The sequence below is a fragment of the Artemia sp. Qi Xiang Cuo genome, chromosome 9 (assembly GCF_049724085.1).
Source record: "Artemia sp. Qi Xiang Cuo chromosome 9, ASM4972408v1, whole genome shotgun sequence".
NCBI classification, from domain to species: domain Eukaryota; kingdom Metazoa; phylum Arthropoda; class Branchiopoda; order Anostraca; family Artemiidae; genus Artemia; species Artemia sp. Qi Xiang Cuo.
In genome coordinates, this window is record NC_142802.1 from 36,543,448 (window position 1) to 36,570,652 (window position 27,205).

Consider the following 27,205-nt stretch of genomic DNA (forward strand, 5'->3'; position numbering starts at 1 on the left):
TATGAAGTTCTTCCAAAAGTAACAAAAAAGGAAAAGATGAAAGAATAGCTTACTTTTACCGTTATTTTTATAATATATACGACCAAAAATTACCTTAAAAAGCATTTTATAGGGAATATAAATTAGAGAAGCATTGAGAATTACTATGGCAGAATATCGAAAAAATGCCAATCTAATCGTCGGCAGATTTTATACATAAAAATTTCCATTATTTGTTATGAAGGTCCCAGGTTCAATTGTATGTGTTTCCTATTCTCAGCTCATTGTACTTACCATATATACCAGTGTTGGGTCTTGATGAGTCTTTATATAGTTTTCACTTTATTGCTAAAAATTTAAGCGCAAATGCTTGTTTCAAAGCTTGGCAATCTACTTAAAACTCTAAATAGTAAAAGAGTACCTGGGGTGCACCGAGGAACAACTGTCCATGTGCCGTTTTGGCAAACAGGAGGTAACCCAGTTTGTTCATATCCAGGATTGCAATCGATATTCAAAGTTTCGCTGTGTCGTAAAACGGCTCCTATAGAATGGTTCATAGCGCGGCCATTTTCTATTGCAGGGACTATGCATGATGCTAAAACAAAAATTAATTTTTGAGTTACTTAACTGTTTATTTTTCATGTAGAATTATCCGTACGTAAATTTCCATGAAAAATAGAAGAATTGACGATAGAAACTTAAAATTTTGTGTAGAATGGTTTGAGGAAATCAGAAAGCAAACATACAGCCAGAATTGTATTCTAAAAATCAAAGTAGCGCTTTTTTTTCACGAGAGCCTTCAAACTGATAAACTGATATATCTCCTTTCTAATAAACTTTGAGAAAATTTTCAATTTTTATTCTATAAGTAATTTAGTTTGGCTATTTTACTTATATCCAGCATGTTGAATACTGAACGGAACAGGAAAGAGAGGAAAAAACACACACATACATACACATGTACAAACACAGTAAGATGGCAATCTTAGAATTAAACCGTTTCCAGTCTCTAAGGAATTTTGCATAGGAGTATCAGTTGAAATCTAAGTAATGTTTAAAGATAAACTGATGCTTGCTTAGAAAGTCTTTTATTCAGAAAGTCTTTTCTGAATTCAAACAACGGTCTTTCTCAAAAAAAAAAAAAAAAAAAAAAAAAAAAAAAAAAAAAAAAGTCAGGGGTTTCTAGCCAAGGTAGGAAAATTGTCCCCTAGTGTGTATGTCGTCAAAAGTGGTTCACAAGTGACTCATGGGCGTTGGCAGCATCTTGTGTAGAGGGGGGCAGCCGCTTCTGTGATGGAGGGGGGCAGCCGCTTCTATGATGGAGGGGGGAGGGGTCTTGCTAATACTTCCCGAGGTCCTTTGAATATAGGTCTTTAGAAAATAGTCATTCTATATTTCACTAAAACTTGGCTTTTAACATTCTCCATGTTCTACTTTTCCTGCAACAGTATAACATAAGAGACCCACTATCCTACTTCCAATTTCCAGAAAACATAAACACCACAAAAGCGATTTGACACAAATCACATTATGGTTACTTCTAAGAATTCAATTCAAAAGTTTACAGTTGGGCAAAATTAAATATCAAAATTGGTATAGGGGAAACTGGCCCACGTTTAGCCAAAGCAAACGGTTTCAATATAAGAACCTATGGGGCTTCTGGTGGATTATAAAAGCTGTGACAGATGGCAGTGTATTTTTTTAAAATGTCTGACCTTAATTAATACTTTTACCAAAAATATCAGAATGGATCAGGTTTTAAGGTGGTTGACTCTAGAATTTTGATCAATTTTGTCTGAAAGCCTACGTCTAATTACGAATACTAGAAAAATCGCGTTGTAAACTCACATTGTATTCTCTTATTATTTGCCTGTTTTTGAGAGCTTCCGAGACGTGCCATCTTCACCAATTTGCTGTTAGTATTTTTTCATCCTGCGGGATAGCGAACTCCCATGTTCGGCCACAATACCTGGGGTAAATTCCGCATGCCGTACCAAGGTGTCCAAAAGTCAGCTACACTTGTAAAGGCTAAAGGTGAAAGGCTATGCTTGTAATTTAAAGGTTGAAGGCAAGCTTAAAACCCAAAACTGTGTTAATTCCGGCGTTGTTTAATCCTGTCAGAACAGTAGGCGAACTGAAGTTCCATTTTTTCCTGTTAAATTTCATTCAAGATAAAATGCTTAAAAGTAAAACAGTAGAGAAAAGAAAGAAAGGTGGCTGTGAGCCAGAAGAAAACAAAACAGCAATTTTTTCTGTCTTATTCTACAAGAAGTCAGTTGGATTCTATGAAAGTGCCATGGCTGTCCCTAGAGAAACGCTGCAAGACTATATAAAAAAAAGTTGAGAAGCTGAATATCCCTCTAAAAAGTCTGGACCTAAGTTTCCTTACACCCTGTTACAACAAATGATAAATATTAACAGAGGAACAAGAAAAACGACTGAAAACTTACTTGAAAACAATAGTTGAAATGCTTTCGACCGTACTTCCCTAGAAGTGCGTAAATTTGCATATACTTATGCCATTATTAAGAGTACAAAAGGACTGGATAACAAGAAATGCAAAGGTAGGGAAGACAGTGGAGGAATTACTGGTAAAGATTGGTATCGTGGTTTTATGGATTGCCTTAAGCCTATGACGGACAACTGCTTTCAACCGTCACAGTGTAGGAGCTTTCTTTAACCACTTGGAGTGAGGCCTATATAAACAGATTCTCAGACCACAAGACATTTGAAACAAGACATTTGAAAAAGTAGCAACTGTTGAACTTAAAGTCCACTTTTGGAAAAAGACCGAGGCAAGAAACTTTGCGGTAACTGATGCGAAGAATATTGTCTTAAAAACAGAAATTAAAATAAAACTGCCACTACTGACAAGTAGAACACCAAAATTAGCGAAGCGGCTTGCTCTTGGTGTTGATCAGTCAATGTATAATTAGAAATTAATACTCTTTAGTTTTTTTTTAAACTTAATGAAATTCATTTTGTAATATTTTATGCTGATCATATTCTTTCTTAATTTTATAGCCAAAAAGCAAGCTTTAATGTTCCCATGGTCACCTTTTTTTCTTTTGTCCGGTGGCCAAACATAAGCCAGAGACAGCCGAACCAGTGCCGGGGTGGCCCAGGTTTGGCACTCTTGACCTCTTGGATAGAGAGGTATCCAGGTGGAAATTGTCTTTTTCAAGGATGGTATTGAATGAGTTACTTTTGCTTTGGCATGCTCAGCAACTTTTTATCGCTTGAATCAACTCATAGAGAATTCTACAAGTGAAAATCAGCCGATCGTGAGCCAGTCTCCTATCTTTATATCGGACAGAAAATCAATATTGAAGATCGAAATGTAAATGATGATATTGCAAACGATATTTGGAAATTTCTGTTTGTTTCCAGCTTTTTTAACCATTTACGCAACAAAAAATCCAACAAAAAATTCCAACATACAAAAAGTTCTTGTTAATGTCTTAGCGTAAATTTGAAGTTCTAGGGGGGCAGCTTCCCTCCCCTGCCCCCCCCCCCCCTTCCCTACGCCCATGAAGTGACTATAGGCTAGGCCTGTTCAAGCGATAAAAAAAACCCATTGCTATGAACTTTGAACAGCAAATTTACTTTGTACAGCAGCAGAAGATGCTTGCTCAAAATTTCTAATAAAAAGAAAATTGTTATAAAACAGACTGCGTTTATCATTGACAGTAGGGAAAAAATAGGAGAGCATACTCTAGAGTGTTCATTCGATTTTTGAAGAATTAAAATTTTTAGAATGATTCTGTTGTTTTTCTTCAAAATCTCTGTCACGAAGAGTGTCTCTCATATACTGCTTTTCTGGCTGTTTCGTGCAGAACAGACGATCACAGTCACTTAGGATGGGGTTCATCCGAAAAGGAATTCAAATTTCAACTGCTCATTTCAAGGATTAAGTGTAATCGCAAGACCAGCAGCCCTAATAATATGATGCTGTTTTCCGCGAGGGACCACATGATGTCGAACAAAAATTTCAAGATAGCTATTCACTTGGAATGGTCGAAAGCTTAAAAATATATACCTAAGATAGGAGAGGGATACGACCCAACCCGTTCCAGGAGTGGAGTCCCAATATGCAGACATTGTCCATAGTTTAAAAATACATTATAGCAGATAAGGAGGGCAGCGCACTGCAGATTTATAAGACAGGAATGATGCAACAAATTCAGATATGTCAAGGCAACGCATGTTGGGCCGATTACTTCATATTAATTGCGGAGTATCCTAAATTACTTGTTTTTTTCCTTGGATTTAGTCAGCTTTGCCAGTCAGCTTTTTCTGTTTTATGCAAGGTTTGATGGTGACAGGTTAGGTTTTTAACCCATTTCTGAGAACCTAACTTTAACTTTTACCATCAAACCTTGCATAAGACTGACAAAGCTGACTGAATCCAAGCAGAGAAAAAAGAATTTCGGACATTCACCGGCGAAAGTAGGTATTTACTGGATTTTGGTTTTTTACCGTAACATATATGTATTAATTCTTTTTTTTTTGTAATCTTGGTTATGAGGGTGAATATTTCTTGCTTTTTTCTTATGTTATGAGTAATAGAATAAATAGCTCGAAATAAAGACTATTTTCAGTAAAGTGCAAATTCTGTTCTGATCTATAGAAGAAACAGGGGGCGTTAGCCTTAATCCTCTTTGTGGTAGTTTCTGTTCGCTTTTGAGAATGAAGATGAACTAAAATAAAACGTAAATCACAACAAATAGTTTTGGTGCAGCCGCCCTTAAACTCTTCCACTCAAAAGGCTAGATTACCGTTTTCTCTTCACAGGAAACGAAACGGATTGTCCCAACTGAATCTTTTTTTTCACCAAATAAATTTCCGATACACTAATAAAGAATAGGCTTGAAGCAATGAAAACAGCGCCCAAAATACGATCCTCTTAAAAACAGTAAATCTCAATGGTATTAATTTATTAGATTTTAACAGAAGCAAGTACGGTGTCATTGCGCTTAAACTCCGCACAAATTTTCATGTTTTAAATTTAATTGTTTTTTCTAAAACTCAAATGCCTACATATTATTTTCTTGTTTTGGGAAGATTATCCTTTCCATCCACAAGGCGACAACGCTGATTAACAACAATATTGACAATGGAGAATAGAAGTACCTTCTATATGCCACGCATTTCGTGGTAACAAACTGTAAGTAAGAAGCGACCCGGTTAAACAGTAACCGAAACTCTAAAAAACGGATTTTCGGTACCACTAGTTATATCAAAAGAATCGGCTCATTATGCTGATTTCAAATACTATATATAAGTTTCACTAAGTTTAGTCTTATCTATCAATGGTTACGAGCCTGACAAAATTTGTCTGATTTTCAGAAAAATGGGGAATCACTCCATCAGATTCAGCGTAACAGAAAATCCTATAGAGGTTTCAAGCTCTTATCTGCAAAACCGTGGAATTTTGTATTTATTGCCAGAAGAAAGGTCACGGAATCGTGTTTATTTGTTGTTGTTTTTTGCTTTTTTTTTCCCAGGGATAATCGTATCGACCTAGTGGTCCTAGAATACCGTGAGAGGGCTGATTCAAAGGGAAATTAATAGTTCTAGCACCTTTTTTAAGTGACCAAAAAGATTTCAGGAGAACTAGGCCCTCTACTCGCCCCTTTTTCCCCAAAATCATCCGATCAAAATTTTGAGACAGCCATTTTGTTTATCATGGTTGAACATTCCAATAACTATGTCTTTGGATTTAACATAACCCCTCCACAGCCCCAGCGTAAAGGTCATTAAGTTATAAAATTTGCCCATTGCTTACAAATAGTATTTGTTATTTAGCAACCATACATTTTAGGGTGGGAGGGGGACGAATTTTCTGCTCGGGGTTTTTCCACAGGAGAAATTTCTCTGAGAAGAAAAGTTTCCAGGGGATAGACTTGTCAGGGGAAATTACAAACTGGAGGAATTTGCAAGAATTCCTATGCAATTTTTTTTTCTGCATCTTGCTTTCTCTTTTCCGTGTCAATTTTACGTGTGAGGTTGTTAAGGGCAATTGTACTGGGTAAATTTTCACCGTGATTGAATAGTCTATAGGATATTTCCGTGGGGAGGGTAATTCTCCCTGGAAGATGGGCCAGATTTCCTGGGTTTATTTAAAAAACGATCAGAAATTTAATAGAAAAACAAGTCTTTCAATTAAAACTAAGAAGCCACATTAATACTTAAAACGACACAAATTATTACGTATATGAAGGTGGTTGCCGCGTCCTCAACACCTCGATCTTTACACTAAAGTTTGAATTGTGTACCGATTCTTTAATAACGACTTCTGAAACACAAGAGTCGTTTAATTAGAACAATAAGAAGGATTTTAAAAGTACTAAACAAGTTTATTGTACAGAGTAAGGTATTGAGGAGGGGGCTAACCCCTTCATACACGTAAAAACCTCTGTTCGTTTTCAGTTTTAATTTTGCTCCTTACTCTCAATTTAAAAAACTTGTTTTTTTTTCTTAATCATACAGGACTAAAAAAAATTTTAGATTGGTAAGAAATAATGGATTTACCTAAACATTTTGGCAAAGGATATAGCCAAATTCCGTCTTTTTGGCAAATGCTTGACTTGTGACCTACAAGTTCAATACCGTCAAAGCATCTAAAAATCACCGACGCACCAAGTAAAAATCCTCCTTCTGTGCTGTCGATCCATCCATTGTATAGCACTCCAGGGGGTCCACAGTTTATTTCTGAAAAATTTTTGTTTTAATTCTCAGGGAAAAGCAGATTTTCTAAGAATAATTATCCGTATTGGAGGTAAGAGTAAGGCGCTGAAACTGGGATATTAATAAGAAAGTTTTCGAAATGAGAAACTGAAATACAAACTTTTAAGAGAATGACAGTTTGCATTTCTTTTGTTTTCTGAAAGAAAAGAAAGGAGATTTCTTGAAGCCTGAATGTTCAATTATAATTTTAACAGAAATATTTGTATTATAACAAAAAAACGTGACATAGAGAAAACTAAGAGATTTTATTTAAGGAATGAATCTTTGAATTTCTATGATGAAATGTTAAAATTTGTCGGAACCTGTTAGTGTCAGGTAGAGATTAGGAAAACAGGAAAATATTTTATGTCCAAACAATTCTTTTCGTATTTTTCTTAAAGGTCTCCTAGCAAAATAAAGTTTTTTAATTAGATAAATTTTAAATTTGAATTAGGAGCTCTCTACATTACTACTAGTAACTACTAATAACTCACTGCAGCATCAAGCCACCTGAGGCCAACACAGCTACGCACGCTGCTCCTCCGTCCCAATCTATTCTGAGCCTCCCTTTTTACACCCTCTCAAGAAGTTGCCATTTCCTTTCAATCTTTCTTTATGACGTCCTCCCACACCAGACGAGAACGACCTGCTTTCCGTTTGACCCTAGACGGTTGGCCGAAAAGAACTATCTTCGGCAATCTGTCGTCCTTCATCCGCAGAACGTGTCCTAGCCATCTCAACCTTTCTTTCATTATAGCCCTAGAAAGCGGAATTAAACCACATTTTTTGTACAGCCTATTGTTTGAAATACGGTCAAGCAGCCGGGTACGAAGAACAATCCTTAAGCAATTTCTGTGGAAAACATCTAGCAAATCTTCATCCGCTTTTCGAAGGGCCCATACTTCAGAGCCAAATTTGACTACTGTCATCACTGTAGCTTCTAATATTCGAATCTTTGTTTGTAGACTTATCTTCATTTTCTTCCAAAATTTTTTTAACTGTGAAAAAACACTCTGAGCCTTGGCTATTCTACTTTAAACATCTTCACTGCTCCCACCATCTTTACTAATAATACTACCAAGGTAAGTGAAGCTGTCCACATGATCAATCTTTTCATTACCCAACGTCACCTTTTCATCTTCACTTACTCCTAACTTTAAATGACTTAGTCTTTTAACATTAGTTTTTAGGCACATTCTAGCACCTTGAACTCTGAAAACCTCTAAAAGTTCACTTATTTTGCTCACACTTTCCTCTAGGATGCTTAAATCATCAGCATAATCTAAGTCTAGGAGACTTTTCCTCCCCATTTGATTCCTTGGTCTCCCATTGCCTTTCCTGTGCTCCTTAAGACAAAGTCCATCAAAATAATCCATATAAAGGTGGATAAAACACAACCCTGTTTAACTCCTGATTTAATTCAAAACACGCTGCTAGCCTCATTTCCTACCTTAACCGCAGCAGTGTTATTCTCGTACATAGCACTAATCACTTTAATGTATTTGTCTGGTATACCATACAAGGATAAGACCTTTACTAAAGCTGTTTTATCAACAGCATCGAACGCTTGCTCATAATCTGTAAAACTGAGGACCAAAGGTGTTTGACAACTCAGGCACTTATCAATTATTAACCTAAGAGTGAAAATTTGGTCGACGCATCGTCTACCTTTACTAAAACCGCACTATTCTTCTCTTAAAACTTTGTCTACGGCATCTCTCAGTTTAAAAAGTATCATATTACTAAGCAATTGGCCACCTACAGAAACCAGACTAATGCCTCGGTAATTACCACACTCACTTTTATCACCTGTCTTATAAAGTGGCTTAATTAATGTTTTCCTAAAATCTTTAGGTGCTTCCCCTTTTTAAAAAATCATATTCATAATCTTCAGTAGCTTATTTCTAACCCCAGAGCCACTATATTTAAGAAAGTCATTTACCAACCTATCAGCACCTGGAGCCTAGATAATTTCGGAGACCACACTGCCTTTCCATGACGATAAATATAAGTTCAAATAGGTTACCAACCTATCAGCACCTGGAGCCTAGATAATTTCGGAGACCACACTGCCTTTCCATGACAATAAATATAAGTTCAAATAGGAATAAAATCCTTTTAATGGACAGTGATGATGATAACAGCTATAGAAATTCACAAAAATACTAGATATTTCGGTCACATATGCAGTGCCCGTCATCAGTAGTAAAACATCAGTAGTAAAACTATGACGGTAACTGCATATGTGACCGAAATATTTAGTATTTTTGTGAATTTCTATCACTGTTATCATCATCACTGTCTATTAATTAATTAAAAAAAATTTCCATAAAATGAGTTTTCAAAGAAAAGTAAAGAACTCCATTAAACAAAAAATGAGAAAAATTAAATCAAATAATCTACCAAGCGTGAAACTACCACAAATCAGCATCGATAAATAAATGAAACCCAAAACGAACGGAAATTACAATAAAAAACCGAGTCGAACTCAAAACGAGCATAAATTAACATTAGTTGGGCTCAAAACCCCTATGCCTTCCCAAGACCAGAACATCATTTGTACTTTACTGAAAAAATATAATTTTTTTTTACTTTTATAACTTTAATAAATCAAATAATATTAACATTTTGATTCCTAAATATCAGTGTATGTATATTAAACTGACAATGCACATTTATTTATATTTTTTTCAGTAAAGTGCAAATTATGTTCTGGCCTTGGGAAGGCATAAGGGTTTTGAGCCTAGCTTATTTTAGTTTCTGCTCGTTTTGAGTTTGTCTTGATTATTTTTTGTAATTTCTGTTTGTTTTGAGTTTCATTTATTTATCGATACTGATTTGTTGTAGTTTCACGCTTTGTAGATTATTTGATTTTATTTTTGCCCTTTGTAGGTTTAAGGGCGTCCTTGACCTTTCTTTGAAAAACTTATTTTGTGGAAAAAGTTTTTTTAATTAATTTCTGTTCGTTTTATATTGACATAGTCTTTTCAGAGAAAAAGAAAATAATACTTTAAATGTTTTCGTTTTTGTAAGAATTTATAGTTTAGCCTGCTATTTGTATACTGGAGGAAAATTTTCAGCAATTTTTAACAACATGCACCCTCTTAAAAATCTGGACACAAATAGCAGTGATTAATTTAGTTTCATACGTCCTCTAGTTGACCAGAAATGGAAAATTTGAAACCATTCGCAAAAAAATCTGGTTACTTTCTTTAATAGCTTTGATACACTTACGCTATTTTGATTTGGTTAAATTTTAAGAGCAGAAGTAGCCCCGAAAGTTTGAACATAATACACTCAGTCGTTCTTGGGATACTGCGGAGATGCCGTATCGGAAATTGGCATTAAAATAGTGCATTTTGATTTAGTCTTGTGGCAACATTAAATTTTTAAACCTAAAGTAAAATGGGAGGGTGGTTGTGGGAGGGGGATTAGTTTCCCTCCAATCACTTTCGACTATTAAAAAGGGCATCAGCCATTTCTCTTTTCATTTGAATGAGCCTTAATCGAAGTTTCTACGACAACTCCTTTGATATAAAGTACCCTGGTCTAAATAACAACAACAACAAAAAAAATAATACATTATACCAACATCGATCTTTACTATAAAAATGTCAAGCCTTCCAATCACTTTCGACTATTAAGAAGGGGCCTTTTTCGAAGTTTCTACGACAACTCCTTTGATATAAAGTACCCTGGTCTAAATAACAACAACAACAAAAAAATAATACATTATACCCACATCGATCTTTACTATAAAAATGTCAAGCCTTCCAATCACTTTTGACTACTAAAAAGGGAACTAGGCCTTTCGATTTCCATTTGAGTGAGCCTTTTTTGATCTTTTAAGACAAAACTTCCTATAAACACCTTATTTGCCCCCAGGGCATAAATTACAACCCTTACCCTAAGGGTTGTGAGGGTGGTTGTCACCCTCTAAGACCTAATTTCCAGAACTTTCAACTAAGTTAAACAAAATGGCTATCTCAAAATTTGGATTGGATGTGTCTGGAAAAATGGTGGGCGTGAGAGGGGCGTTAGTCTTTCTCCAATCACTTTCAACTATTAAAAAAGGCACTAGCCATTTCAATTTACAAACAAATGAGTCATTTTGAAGTTTATACTAAAACGCTTTCAAAAAAAACCTTATATGCCCCAAGGGGATAACTTTCACCTCACGCCCGGAGGTCTGGGGGGGGGGGGGTTGTCATCCCCAGGGACCTAATTTCCAGAACTTTATACTACGTTGAAAAAAATGGCTGTCTGAAAATTTTGATTGGATGTGTTTGGGGGAATGGTGGGCGTGAGAGGGGGGTTAGTTACCCTCCAATGTTTTTCGACTATTAAAAAGGGCACTAGCCCTCTCAATTTCCCATTGAATGAGCCCCTTTTGAAGTTTTTACGACAAATCTACCATTAAAAGCCTTATATGCCCCCAGGGCATAATTTACAACCTTTGCCCGGGGGACTCTGGGGGGTTTGTCATTCTTAAATACATAATTTCAAGAACTTTCAACTACGTTGAACAAAATAGCTATCTCTAATCTTTGATCGAGTGTGTTTGGGGAAACGGTGGGCGTTAGAGGGGGGTTAATGACTCTCCGCTCACATTCGACTATTAAAAAGGGCAATTTCAATTTCCAATCGAATGAACCCTTTTTGAAAATTCTACGACGACGCGTTCTATAAAAACCTTATATGCCCCCAACGCATAACTTACAACCCTTGCCCTGAGGGCTGTGGGGAAGTTTCTTCCTCAAAAACATAATTTCTATCTGGAAATCCACAACACTGAACAAAATGGCTATCTAAAAATTTTCATTGGATGTGTTTGGGGAAAAGGTGGGCGAGAGAGGGGGGCTAAATGCCCTCAACTCACTTTCGACTATTAAAAAGGGCACTAGACCTTTGAACTTCCAATTGAATGAGCCCTTTTTCAAGTTTCTACGACAAAGATTTCAATACAAACTTATGTGCCCCCAGGGCATAACTTATAACCCTTGCCCTGAAGACTGTGGGTGGAGTGTCCTGCTCAAAGGTATAATTTCCTGAACTTTAACTTCGTGGAACAAGATGGCTATGTCAAAATTTTGATTGGTTGTGTTAGGGGAAATGGTGGGCGTAGAAGGAGTGTTAGTTGCCTTCCAATTACTTTCGACTATTAAAAAGGGCACTAGCCCCTTGAATTTCCAATCAAATGAGTCGTTTTTAAAGTTCCTACAGCCACACCTTTGTTAAAAACCTTAAATGCCCCCAGGGAATAACTTACAACCCTTGCCCTGAAAACTCTGGGGCAGCGTCCTCCTCAAATAAATAATTTCTATCTGGACAAAATGGCTATCTCAAAATTTCGATTGGATGTGTTTGGAGGAATGATGGGCGTGGGGGGGGATAGTTGCCCTCCAATCACTTTTGACTTTTGAAAGGGCACTAGCCCTTTGAATTTCGAATCGAATGAGCTTTTTTTGAAGTTTTTACGACAACGTCTTCTATAATAACCTTATATGCCCCCGGAGCGTAACTTACAATCCTTGCCCTGAAGGCTGTGGGGGAGTGTCCTCCTCAAAAACATAATTTCTATCTGGAATTCAACTACTCTGAACAAAATGGCTATCTCAAAATTTTGATTGGATGTTTTTCGGGAAATGGTGGGCGTGTAAGTGGTGTTGGTTGCCTTCCAATCACTTTCGACTATTAAAAAGGGCACAAGTCACTCCAATTTCCAATTGAATGAGCCCTTTTCGAATTTTCTACGACAACTTCTGCGATACGAAGTACCCTACTCTAAAGGAAAAAATAATAAATGATACATTGTGCCGACATCGTTCTTATATGTCCTCAGGGCATAACTTAAAACCCTTGCCCCGAGGCTTATGGGGGAGTGTCCTCCTCAAAACATATTTTCTATCTGGAAATCAACTATGCTGAAAAAAATGGCTATCTCAAAATTTTGATTGGATGTGTTTGAGGGAAAGATGGGCAAGGGGGAGGGCTAGTTGCCCTCCAATCACTTTCGACTATTAAAAAGGGCATTATTTCTTTGAATTTCCAATCGAATGAGACTTTTTTGAAGTTTCTACGACAACCCCATCTATAAAAACCTTATATGCCCCCAGGGCATGACTTAAAACCCTTGCCCTGAGGCTTATGGGGGAGTGTCCTCCTCAGAAACATATTTTCTATCTGGAAATCAACTACGCTGAACAAAATGGTTATTTCAAAATTTTGATTGGATGTGTTTGGGGGAATGATGGGCGTGGGGGGGGGCTAGTTGCCCTCCAAATACTTTCGACTATTAAAAAGGGCATTAGCCATTTGAATTTCTAATCGAATGAGCCTTTTTTGAAGTTTCTACAACAACGCCTTGTATAAAAACCTTATATGCCTCCAGGGAATAACTTAAAACCCTTTCCCCGAGGGTTGTGGGGGAGTGTCCTCCTCAAAAACATTTTTTCTATCTGGAAATCAACTACGCTGAACAAAATGGCTATCTCAAAATTTTGATTGGATGTTTTTTGGGGAATCATGGGTGCGGGGGCTATTTGCCCTCCAATCACTTTTGACTATTAAATAGGGAACTAGTCATTCCAATTAACAATTCAATGAGCCCTTTTTGAAGTTTCTACGACAACTTCTTCGATACGAAGTGCCCTGCTCTAAAGGAAAAAATAATACATTGTGCCAACTTCGTTCTTATATGCCCTCAGGGCATAACTTAAAACCCTTGCCCCGAGGGTTGTGGGGAAGTGTCCTCCTCAAAAAAATATTTTATATCTGGAAATCAAGTATGCCGAACAAAATGGTTATCTCAAAATTTTTATTGGATGTGTTTGGGGGAAAGAAGGGCGTGGGGGGGCTAGTTGCCCTCCAATCACTTTTGACTATTAAAAAGGGCACTAGCCATTTGAATTTCCAATCGAATGAGCCTTTTTTGAAGTTTCTACCAACACCTTGTATAAAAACCTTATATGCCCCCAGGGTATAACTTAAAACCCTTGCCCCGAGGGTTGTGGGGGAGTGTCCTCCTCAAAACATATTTTCTATATGGAAATCAACTACGCTGAACAAAATGGCTATCTCAAAATTTGGATTGGATGTTTTGGGGGAATCATGGGTGTGGGGGGCTAGTTGCCCTCCAATCACTTTCGACTATTAAAAAGGGCACAAGCCACTCCAATTTTCAATTCAATGAGCCCTTTTCGAAGTTTCTATGACAACTACTTAGAAACAAAGTGCCCTGCTCTAATAAAAAAAAAAATGATACATTGTGTCAACATCGTTCGTGTATGCCCTCGAGACAAAACTAAAAACCCTTGCCGCGAATGTTGTGGGGGAGTGTCTTCCTCAAAAATATATTTTCTATCGGGAAATCAATTACGTTCAACAAAATGGCTATATCAAAATGTTTATCGGAAGTATTTCGGGAAATGATGGGCGTGGGGGGGGGCTAGGTGCCCTCCAATCAATTTCGACTATTAAAAAGGACACTAGCCACTGCAATTTCCAGTCGAATGAGCCCTTTTAGAGGTTTCTACGACAACTCCTTCGATACGAATTACCCGGGTATGGAGGAAAAAAATAAATAAATAAATACACTGTGGCAACATCGTTCTTTACTTAGGCAGCACTATTACGCTGCCTATGAAAAAGGATTCTATCCCTATTTGAACTTTTATTTAGTACCTGGAGCCTTATTATTTTTTAATCCTTTTAGAACTTTCACTAATTCTTCCTCACTAAACAAATCTTTCTTCACATCCAAGGTATCACAAACTTTTTCATTTTCCTCTATATCTTTTCCTGCAACTAAATTACTCTTCATAGCTTTAAGCAGCAAACTGGAACGGATACTTGATCGGCCATATTCAAGATCATGTATCTCTATGTTTACCCCGACTGTTTTTTTTTTCCCTATTCGTTTTAGGTTTCATTTGAACTTAAATAGTAGTTATTGCTCGTTCAGAATTTGAATTATTACAGGAATTTATTTCTGCTGGTCTTAAGTTTTTCATAAGTTCATAAGTTTTTTAATCCACATTCATAAACAAATAAATAAATTAAACAACACTTCCACACTGGAGAAAACCTATGGAGGTTTGCTATAATAACTCAACTATTTACATAAATCTCAACTATTTAATTAAAACTATTATAAATAAACCAAAAAAAGATACAATATATCCTATATATATATATATATATATATATATATATATATATATATATATATATATATATATATATATATATATATATATATATATATATATATATATATATATATATATATATATATATATATATATATATATATATATATATATATATAAATAAAATAATAATAATAATAAAAAAATAAAAAAATATATAGAAAAATAAATAAATAACTGAATTAAAAATGATAATACATAAATAAAATATAAAAGAAAAATAATAATAACCAATCCTGTCTCCATCACTCATTATACTCAACTCCCTCTCCCCTACCCCACCCTGCCAACCTTACCTTAGCCCCTACCCAACCTTACGTTCCCAGACCACCCTTATCTCTTCAGCTCCTCTTCCTCCCCCACCCAATCTACCAGCCATAATAAAATTTAACAAATTCCCCCCCAAAAATAATCTTTTAAATTCTTTTTAAATTGGCACTGTTTAATGTGGCACTTTAATTTTCTTTGAAAACTTCTTAAAACACCTCTTTGAAAGTTTTATTTTAATTAATTGTTGAAAGAGTCCGGTTTCTTGTTTGGGGTTTTTGTCCCTTTTTTCTATTTCTTTGTATTTTTACTAATGATAATTGTATAGAGTTGATGAAACTGGCTAAAGTCTAGTCGCTTAGTCCACAAAACAGGATGGTTCATGCAAATTTGAAAAAAGTATGAAACTTGGTCCACATATGCAGTTTGATCTGCTCTTTCGAATGAGACTGGGGCACAATCGATCCGACCACCCTAACGGGGGGGGGGGGCAGGGGGTAAAAGTCACCCAAAGGGGGAAAATGCGAAAAAGTATCTTTTTGCCTATTTCAGCTGAATATCTGGTGAGTATATTCGTTATTAGATAGAAACTGAAGGGAAGTCATGGGAAAAGTGCTTGGATTTTTCCACCACCCTGGGGGGGGGGTGAAATTTAACCAGCAGGGGGAAATGGGAAATGTTTGTTTTTGCCGTTTTTAACAAGACATTCGATTTTTATCCTCGGGTATTAGAAAGAAAAAAAAGAGGAAAGTAATGGAAAGTTATCGGAGTGCACTAGTAAGTTAAGGGGGAAGGGTCAAAGGGGGTGAAAATGGTCACGAATGGTTTCGATTTTTATTTTTTTCTTAAAAAAAATTTCCAGTATCCCTAGAAATTCCAAAAGAATTACTGACAATAACAGAAACATTGCTGCTGTTTCTCTGTTCACCCATATTTCTGAAGTAAGTCAGTAGCCCCTCGGTGCAAGAGTCGATTAACCGAAAAAATGAGTCAGCAATGACTCATCGTTTAGTATGTAAACAAATCTGAACCAGATAATACGATGAAAAGGTAACCGTTTACCCTGTATAGATTCACTTTATTGTTATTTTATCAATTTACTCAGATTCGGGTGCTGTGCCACATTGACCTCACCCTGAAGAAAAATCTTGGTGCTATCTGTGCTGAAAAATTAAAGTTCCATAGAGTTTGTGCTTAGTGCTTTTGACATTTGAAAGTCCATATTGACGGCGATCCTAGTTGTGTAACTTAGGTTATTTACTGATAACGAGCGTTTCTTACTCCGGTTCAGGTGGGTAATAGGCCTTATTAACCTGGCTCCTTTTGGGATAGGCAAATACTGTAATGCAGTTCAGGTACCGATAGGTTAACGGCTAGAAAATTGGACTCGACCTATATAAGAAGTTTACCGAAGAGCGACTGACAATATGCTCCACGCCAGTCACAGATGTTATTAGGAAAAATAACCAGCCACTATTCACAAGTGTGAAAGCCAAGAAACCGTCAAAGGCGAAACGAGAGATTTCTAGTCTGAAAAACAGTTAATCTTTGTTTGGTAGATTGTAGACTGACTGCCAGTCTCGTGACGACGACATGGGCGAGTTTTTTAAGCAAGACAACCAGCCACTCCCCCTGCATTGTCTAACAGTAGATCCCTTGGAAAAACTGTAAAATCTGACCTTAAAGCTTATTTAGAAGCATTGCTGGATATGCCAACTACTATTCCTCGAGTCAGTGCAAAAGTATTCGATGGATCAGCCTTGGTTCATATACTTGCACCCGGATCCTGCAAATTTTTCAAAGATTACGCGGACACAGTTTTTCTGCCATACATTCATAGCCAACTAGAGACGGTCAGTCGCATCGACGTTATATGGGACAGATACATCAAAAGCAGCTTGAAGATAGGAGAAAGAACAAGCAGAGGTTTCGGACAGCGAGCCAGCCTAAGAGAATCGACTCCCATCCCTCGGAACTGGGCTGCTGGTTTCCTCTGTACCAAAGAAAACAAAGAACAACTGTTCTTCCTGTTAGCAGATCGCTTGGCAAGCATGAATTTGGTTGGAAAAGAAGTTTATAGCACAGAGGATTCAAATGTTGTGCCTTCGGTGTCAGCTGCTCGAGATGATTTGGTCCCTTGCGATCATGAAGAGGCAGATATGCGAATTATCCTCCACGTTCGTCACTGCTACCTGTCTGGTCACACACAAGTTATCATACGAATATACAGATTTGCTCGTGCTAGCTGTGGCCGCTTGCTCATACATCCCACTTATTGAGCTTTGGGTGGCCTTTGCTGTGAAGCAGCAGCGCAGAATCATCCCAGCTCACGAAATTCATCTTACGCTTAGCCCCCAAAAGTAAAAATATTTGCCTGGTTTCCACGCCTTTACAGGCTGCGATACTGTATCTTCCTTTCCTGTTATTGGAAAGAAGAAAGCCTTTGATGTCTGGAGAAGTTATCCCGATGAAACTGACGCGTTCTTGGATTTGTCGTCTGCATCGACTGCTACGAGACCGCGAACACAAGAGCTACTGAAGAGATTTGTAGTTTTATGCTATGAACGGACAAGGGAAGTCCAGGGTGTTGACGAAGCGAGAAAAGTCCTTTTTGCCAAGGGACGGCAGATTCACCGCATCCCACCAACATCCGACGTCCTTCTTCAGCACACCAGACGTACACACTTTCAGGCTGGCCGAATTCCGGGAAGAGCAGTCGACCCCCATTCAGAATCCTCCTTCCCCCTCTGAATTTGGATGGAAGCTCGTAAATGATGAGTGGCATCCTGTCTTGACGACGCTACCCGAGGCTTCCAAGGCGTGCAAATAACTGGTCAAATGTGTCAGCAAGAAAGCTTGCAAGCCACCAAGCAAGTCCATGAAGGCTTCACTACCGAGCACTGATCTGTGTGCCTCTAATGGGGCCTGCTACAGATCTGAGGCCAGCAACGAATAGGCTGCTGAACCAGGGCACCAACTGCGTACAACTTTTCTTTTTTTTCCTTATTCTTACCTCTTTTTATTTCTTCCTTCAGTGATTAAGGTTATATCTTTAAAAGAAAGTTATAGTAGTGCATTTGATTCTTAAAGGAGGGGAAACGAGAGGGGGAAGCAGTCGTAGTATTGCGCGTCACAGCTGTCATCCCCGGTTTCCTTTGTCCAGTGTTTGCCACCTACTCCCACTAGAGTCATCATAACCGCTGCAGCCAAAATTGTAAATAAACTCAGTTTGGCATTTTCCCCTGACCCCCCTCCCAGTTCCCCCTTTTTCCCCTATCCAGAATTTAGGATGTAATACTCTACCACTCGATCTTGAGAATGCATCCTGAAATGACGAGAACAAACTTAGAGACAGCAGATCAGAAATTTCCCTTCTTTAGCATTTCCCGAGGGGGAAATATTTACCCCTGTTTCCTCCCTCCCAGGACATCCTCTGCACTTTTGCCATGGCATTAAATCAGTGACTATATAAGATTGAATAAACAAACTGAATACCCATTTGAAATAGGCAAAAACAAATATTTCCCATTCCCCCCCCCGTTAGGTGAATTTCACCCCCCACCCCACCCCTCCCTTTGATGGTGGGACACTACAAGCACTTTTTCCATCACTTTGCTTCAATTTCTGTCTTATATTGAGTGTACACAATGAAAATCAAGCTAAAATAGGGAAAAATAATTTTTTTTTTTGCTTTTCCTCTTTTGGGTGACTTTTACCCCCTGTTTCCCCCTCTTAAGGTGGTCGGATCGTGTGTGTCCTAGTCTCATTCGAAAGAGCACATTAAACTGCCACTTTGGACCAGCTTTCGCACTTTTTTCCAAATTTGCATGAACCTTTGACTAAGCGATTAGACTACTAGTACATTATGAAGCACGATATAGCAAAAAAGTCTCTTTTTTCACGAGTTCAGCGTTGTATTTTCTAAAATTCCTTTTTATGTTTGTGAATAAAGAAACCTAAACCTAGACCTTTATAAGGAAGCCAAACGAAAAACAAATTTACCTAAAAAATATATGGAACAATCCAAATAGCTTGGTGAATATTTAGAAGTATTTTTCCGAATCCTTAGAAGAAGGGATTTAGAAGCAACAATTTTAAGTGAGAAAATTTACTTGAATAAGACTCGAAACTTGGAAAAAACCCTCAAAGCTAAACTCGGAAACAAACTTTGTCTTGCAAAGTTATTTAAATGGCCAGTTTAAAATTATAAACGATTCCTGTCCTTGGTTTTTAAGGCTTGAAATACTAGAAAAAACTTTAATCTTTATTTTTGTAAAATATGAAGATTTAAATATAGCTTGGTAGATCAAAAATGTTAAAATGTCAGTCAATGTCACAGTTTATATAATTATCCAGTATGATCTTTCCCTATCTCACCCATTATAAAAACCCGGACCAAGGTGCGAGTGCTCCAGAGAACGTTTTTGCATATAGAAACATAGGCGGCATCAGATCTTTTCACGGGTAGACAAGTCAGACTGTGATATAATCGGAAACAAGAGGAAACCCGCTATTACGAATAATGCACTTAGTTGGAAACAATCGGAAACAGAATAACCCGCTAATGCAGAAAGAAGTGGGAGGAGCTTTTTGTTAGCACCGAGAACGAAGACCAGAAATGAGCTGCGATAAGCTTACTGGATAATTATATGAACTGTGGTCAATGTGCACCACGTGTTTTCATTTCACACAAATATTTGCTGAGAAGAAATGTTTGCTGAGAAGAAATGTAATGTTTGATTTGTAATGAAACGGCACTGTAGATAATACATTCCAAAGTTCCCGGAAAGATAAGACACAATATCAAATTGTATTAAATGATTTAAAAAAAAAATAGTTTTACATAACATAGGCAAAGCTAGCTGATGAAGGTCAGAATAGTCTCTTTCCATATAATTTCTGTTTTGATTTTATTCTTTTTTCAATATATTTTATTCTCTGTTGATTATTTAAAATAACTATAGTATTGTTATAAAAATTTATGCCAATTGATTTCTTCCAATCTGATCCTAACCGTCTGTTGCCTTCAGTTGGATTAACCTAAGCTTCACATTGATGTTCACACAGAAGCAATATAGCCTATGCTTATCAAGACAATCTAGTCTGAATAAAGAAATCTGAGTCACTTTGCCGAGCAATCTATTGAGTTGAAATAATACATTTGTTATCTGGCAACTAACACAACTTTTCAAACAGTTCGTGGTAACGAACCACAGTTTATATAATTATCCAGTATGATCTTTCCCTATCTCACCCATTATAAAAACCCGGACCAAGGTGCGAGTGCTCCAGAGAACGTTTTTGCAGATAGAAACATAGGCGGCATCAGATCTTTTCACGGGTAGACAAGTCAGACTGTGATCTAATCGGAAACAAGTGGAAACTGCTATTACGAATAATGCACTTTATTGGAAACAATCGGAAACAGACTAACCCGCTAATGCAGAAAGAAGTAGGAGGAGCTTTTTGTTCGTACCGAGAATGAAGACCAGAAATGATCTGCGATAAGCTTACTGGATAATTATGTGAACTGTGTAACGAACTGTAAGTAAGGAGCGACCCGAATCAATGGGAACCGAACCTCTAAAAAACGGAATTTTGATACCAATAGATACGTCACAAGAATTAGATTTTAATGCTAATTTCAACTATATAAGTGTCATCAAGTTTGGTCTTACCCAACAAAAGTTACGTGCCTGAGAAAATTTGACTGATTTTCGAAAAAAGAGGGAAATACCCTCTAAAAATTACAGAACCTTAATGAAAATCACACCATCATATTTAGCGTATCAGAGAACCCTAATACAGCGGTTTCAAGCTCCTATCTACAAAATGTGGGATTCTGCATTTTTTGCCAGAAGAAAGATCACGGATGCGTGTTTATTTTTTTTTTTTCCCCAGGGGTGATCGCATCGAACCACTGGTCCTAGAATATCGTGGGAGGGCTTATTGGAACGGAAATTAAAAGTTCTAGTGCCCTTTTTAAGTGACCAAAAAATGGAGGGCAACTAGGCCCCCTCCCACGCTCATTTTTTTCCCAAAGTCACCCGATCAAAATTTGGAGATAGCCATATTGTTCAGCATGGTCGAAAATATGATAACTATGTCTTTTAGGATGACTTAATTCCCCAAAGTCCCCTGGGGGAGGGCTGAATGTTATGAACTTTACCCAATGTTAACATATAGCATTGGTTATTGGGAATTATATAGACGTTTTCAGGGGGATTTTTCTGGTGGTGGGGGGGGGGTTGGGGGCCGGGGGTTATGTGGGAGGATCTTTCCATGAAGGAAGTTTTCATGGGTGAAAGGGCATTGCTATGAAAGGGGTGCCGGATTTCTCAGCATTATTTAAAAAAAAGACAAGAAATTAGATAAAAAAAATCAACTGAAATTAAGGAGCAACATTACGTATATGAGTGGGTTCGCCCCCTAGTCAATACCTCGCTCTTTACGCTAAAGTTATTTTTAGTACTTTCAAAAGAGCTATCTATTCTAATTAACCGGCCTTTGTGATTCAGGGGTTTATGATTCGAACTTTAGCACAAAGAGCGAGGTATTGACTAGGGGGCGAACTCCCTAATATACGTAATAAAAGATACGAATATAGAAGTTCGTTACACAAGTTAATTCGTAAGTTACGTCACAAAAAAAATTTCGAGACAGCTATTTTGCCAAAAAAAAAGATAATTAATATACAAATTTTTTTTAATTATTAATGTAAGGTGAGCCAAAATCAAAGCAACATTAATTCAAAAACGTTCAGAAATTAAATAAAAAAACAAGTTTTTTCAACTGAAAGCAAGGAGCGACATCAAAACTTAAAACGAACAGAGCTTATTCCGTATATAGAAGGGGCTAACCCCGCCTCAACGCATTGCTCTTTAAGCTAAAGTTTGACTCTGTCTCACAAACTTAATTTCTTAAAACAATAAAAAACTTTAGCGTAAAGAGCGAGGCGTTAAGGAGGGGACAGCCCCTTTCATATATGGAATAATTTCTGTTCGTTTTAATTTTTAATGTCAATCCTTACTTTCAGTTAAAAAAAAATATTTAATATTAGTATAAAAGTAAATCATTTTTAGATTGTTGCTTTATATATATGTTTTACGTTTATTTTGGCATCACTTCTGCACAATGAGCTCAGTTTAAAGATTGACAGTCGTTATGAATCTGAAAAAGAAGTTTCATGATTTTTTTTTGGTAGAAAAGTTCGAAGTGAAGGAACCTTACTTCAAACAGTTCGTGGTAACGAACTGTAAGTAAGGAGCGACCCGGCTAAATAGTAACAGAAACTCTAAAAAACGGAATTTTGATACCAGTAGATTCTTCAAAAGAACCGTATCCTTATGCTGATTTTAAATATATAAGTTTTATCAAGTTTAGCCTTGCTCATCAAAAGTTACGAGCATGAAAAAAATTGCCTTATTTTCTAAAAAAGGGGGGAAAACCCCCTAAACGTGATAGAATCTTAATGAAATTTGCACCATCAGATACAGCGTATCAGAAAACCCTACTGTAAAGGTTTCAAGCTCCTATCCGCAAAAATGTGGAATTTTGTATTTTTCGCCAGAAGAAAGATACGGGTACGTGTTTATTTGTTTGTTTTTGTTTTTTTGTTTTTCCCAAGGGTGATCGTATCGATCCAGTGGTCATAGAATATCGCAAAAGGGTTCTTTTGAACGTAAAGAGCGAGGCATTAAGGAGGGGACAGTCCCTTTCATACACGGCATAATTTCGGTTCGTTTTAATGTTGCTCCTTACTTTCAGTTAAAAAAAACTTGTTGTTTTTTTATTTAATTAGCATTAAGACTACAGACTCGCTTTAGAATTTGTATCACAACTTGAAATTTTCCATTTTATAGAGAGAAGTAACTGGATTTCCAGAGTTTATATTACGGTTGATATGTTCTTCATTTCGAGCAATACTAGGTGAAAACAAGATGTTACCTGATAAATTGATCTATTATTTTGTATGCTGTTGAATAAGTTTGATCGTATTATTTTTATGCCTAAGTTTTTAAGATAATTTTAATTGTATAGTGAAAGATACCGATATCACAGCTCCTGTAAGACTGTGAATAGCGTTACAGATTAGTTTGTTGTTATGAGGCTACGTATTTACTTTTGAATCTCAAATCCATATTCTTGTTTTTTATACATGACTCTTGTGTTTTCAGTAAAGCGCTAGTTTGTTGTAATCCTACAAACATAGAGATATGTCACCAGTTGATTTATTTGCACTGGTTTTATTGATATTTGTTTAATAGGCTGGGAAGTAATAATTTTTGTTTGTCTGTTTAGGGACGAGTGTTTTACTTCACGCCGGTATGGTGTCTGAGACAACAAGGTAATATAAATAACCTTTTAATAGTTCTTAGGATTTTTGTTTACCAACAGTTTGGCCCTGTTTAGGTTAATATGTTTGGCAGGATAACACGCCAGAAATCAATGCTTAGCCATGGCGTGATTTCTTTTGTTACTTAAATATGGCACTAGATCTTTAAGTTTTAATACGAGTTAGCCCTATTCGATAACCGATTACTCGTTTTACGGTCATCCCTAAAAAAAACACTCTTTGAAAAAATAAGAAAGTTTTATTTTTGGAGACAGTAGCATTAGGGTGTTCATACATGTTGAATTTCATTGTATAATTTTTCATTAAGATGTCACTCCTTTTTTAGGGTTTTAACTCTTTACCTAAAATTTTTTGAATTTTCTTAAGCAAAAAGCTTTTAATTAGTGAACTTTTAATTAATGAATTTTGCTTTTTCAGAATCATTATAAATAGCAGATTCTGTTGATACTGTAATCGAAATAGAGTATTTAGTTTTTGTATCTACTGACAAAGGTAACTCTAAATTTACAGTTTGTAACTACTAAATATTTATTCAGGGCACTATCAAACGCTAGGGAGACCATCATTTCCCCATCCAATTATTCTTGCTTCAAAGTTGAAATTTGATATTTGTTCAGGACTGCTTTGATCAATGAACAAGTACTTTAAGCACCTCTTAAAATATTTCTCAGGGAGGGGAAGGAGTTGTTTGAAATATAAAAAGAGAATTTTAGTCTCATCATTTTTATGGTTTTTAATGAAATATCTTGGGATGCTATCCCTTTTAATTGTGTGCAGGTAAGCATTTATATAAATGCGCATTCGTGACTATTCTTATATCGAAAATAAAAAATTTCATATTTTTTCTGATAGTAGCTTAATGGTTCTCATATAGGTTCAAATTCATTATACAAGTCTTCTGAACAGAGTACCCATTTTCAGGGGATGTTTGGCCCCTGTTCTTATGTCGATTTATTTTGATAAGCAAGTTTGAAATTTTTAAGATATACATATTTAGAATCAGCATGAATAGTAGATTTTGTTAATCACATTTTGTAGCCTAACACAAATTTCATTCATTAGGGTTGTGGTATCTACTGATAAGGATCGCTTGTTACTTACAAGTTGCGACTGATACGGTCTTTTCCATGCCTACATTACATTGATAAAAGCGATCATCTCCATACCTTAGTTGATACAAGTGGTCATCCCCACAACCACGTTGATACAACTGGTCGCTCCATGTCACCTTTGATACAACCGGTCATCCCCGTGGGATCTTAATACGTTCAACCAACCAGAAAAAATTAAAAATTAAAAACTAGAAAAAATAAAAAATAAATAAAAAGAATAATAAAATAAAATAAAAAATAAATGAAAATATTAGATTAAAAAAATAAAAATATAAAAAAAAATAATGCACGGTATTATCAAAATCTTACCCGATATTAACAAAATATTTTTTGGTATCTAGCATGATGCTATCAAATGGTGTCTGGCATTATCAAAATCTAACTGGGTAGTATAAAAATCTTGTCTATTATTGCTAAATTTTCTCAGACATGATGAATCCTCTCTGGTATTACCACAATCTTACATTGAATTGTCAAAATCTTGCAAGTTATTAACAAAAACTTGCGTGGTATTTTCAAAATGTTAGTTGTCATTAACAAAATATTTTCTGCTACTACCAAAACTTGTCTGATATTATCAAAATATAAAATAGTGCTATCAAAATCATGCGAAGTATTATCAAGATATTACTTGGTATTATCAAAATCTTGTCTATTATTACCAAATCTTGTCAGACACGATAAAAATCCTACCTACCAAATATTGTCTATTACTATCAACATCTTGTAATACATAATGAAAATTTTCTCTGGTACTATCAAAATCTTACATGGTTTTATCAAAATCTGGAAAGTTATTACAAAAATCTTGCATGGTACTATCAAGATTTTACTATTAAGTAAATAGTTGCGTTAATATATTTGGTCTATTAACGCAATATTGTTTTTGCTACTATCAAAACTTGTTTGATATTAGCAAATATAGAATTGGTGCTATCAACATCGTGTCTGGTACTATCAAAATCTTGCCGAGCATTAGAAAAATCGCGCCTGGAATTATCAGAATCTTGTCTGATATGATCAATCAGCTTGCGTTGTATTACAAGATATTACATGATCCTACAAAATCTTGTCTATTACTATCAAAATTTTGCCAGAAATAATGAAAATCCTCTCTGGCATTATCAAAATCCTACCTGGTATTATAAATGTTGAAATTTATTACAGAAATATTGCATGGTACTAGCAAAATCTTACTTGATATTAACAATATATTTTCTGCTACTATCAGAACTAGTCTGATATTATCAATACATAGAAAGGCGCTATCAAAATCTTGTCTGGTACTATCAAAACCATGCCAAGTATTACCAATATCTTAAGTGGTATTATCAAAATCTTGTCTGATATTATCTAACATCTTGCTCTACATTATCGAAGTCTCGCATGGAATAATAGACTCATCTATGGTATTATCAAAACCTTACATGTTATTATCAAAATCTAGCAAGTTATTAAGAAAACTTGCATGGCATTATATGAATCTTACCGAATATTAACAAAATAATTTCTGCTACTACCAACGGGTCGGCTATTACCAAAATCTGACATATTGATATCAAAATCGTGTCTACTAATATCAAAATTATCAAAATCTTGCCAAGTATTGTCAAAGCTTTTCTGATATTATCAAATATATTGCATCGCATTATCAAAGTTTTGCCTGATATCACTAAATATTGCTAGTTATTACAAAATCTTGTCTAGCATTATCAAATTCATGTCAAATACTATGAGAAACCTCTCTGAAAATTCATAAATCTTGCAAGTTATTAACAAAATCTTGAAAGTTAATAAACAAAGTTTTTCGTGGTACTAACAAAATCTTACTTGATAGTATCAAAATATTTTCTGTTACAATCAAAACTTGTCTGATATTATCAAAATCTAGAAAGGTGCTATAAAAATCATGTCTGGTATTATCAAAGTCTTGCCAAGTGTTACCAAAATCTTGCGGGGTATTATCAAAATCTTGTCTGATATTACCAAACATCTTGCACTACAATATCCAAATCTTCCCTGGTATAATGAGAATCCTCTATGATGTTATCAAAACTTAATACCTTGTACGATTTTGATAATAACTTGCAAGATTATACCATGATAATTATACCATGTAAGGTTGTGATAATAACATAGAGGATTCTCATTATACCAGTCAAGATGTTTGATAATATCAGCCAAGATTTTGATAACACCACGCAAGATTTTGGTAATACTTGGCAATATTTTGATAGTACCAGACAAGAGTTTGATAGCACCATTGTAGATTTTGCTAATGTCAGACAAGTTTTGATAGTAGCCTAAAATAATTTAACGATATCAAATAAAATTTTTCTAGCAATTTGCAAGATTTTTGTAACAACTTTAAGATTTTGATAATTTGATAATACCAGAAACGATTTCCTTATGTCTCACAAGATGTTGATAGTAATAGACAAGATTTGGTAGTGCAATGCAGTATTTCAAAATACAACGCATGTTGTTTGATAACATCAGACAAGATTTTGATAATTCCAAGCACGATTTTGCTATCACTTGGAGAAGCATTT

At 35.9% G+C, this 27,205-nt stretch overlaps 1 protein-coding gene across 2 annotated transcripts in view; it reads right to left on the reverse strand.

Annotated features, from left to right (window-relative positions):
* Nucleotides 1–27,205, reverse strand: part of Hasp (Hig-anchoring scaffold protein) — a 359,559-nt gene that overhangs the window by 140,676 nt on the left and 191,678 nt on the right. For both annotated transcript variants that reach the window (XM_089094509.1, XM_089094508.1), the window contains exons 8-9: nucleotides 6,514–6,693; nucleotides 401–574 (exon numbers count right to left, since the gene is read on the reverse strand). In XM_089094509.1, coding sequence (XP_088950635.1) covers nucleotides 401–574; nucleotides 6,514–6,693 — 354 coding nt within the window. The remainder of the gene's footprint in view (nucleotides 1–400; nucleotides 575–6,513; nucleotides 6,694–27,205) is intronic.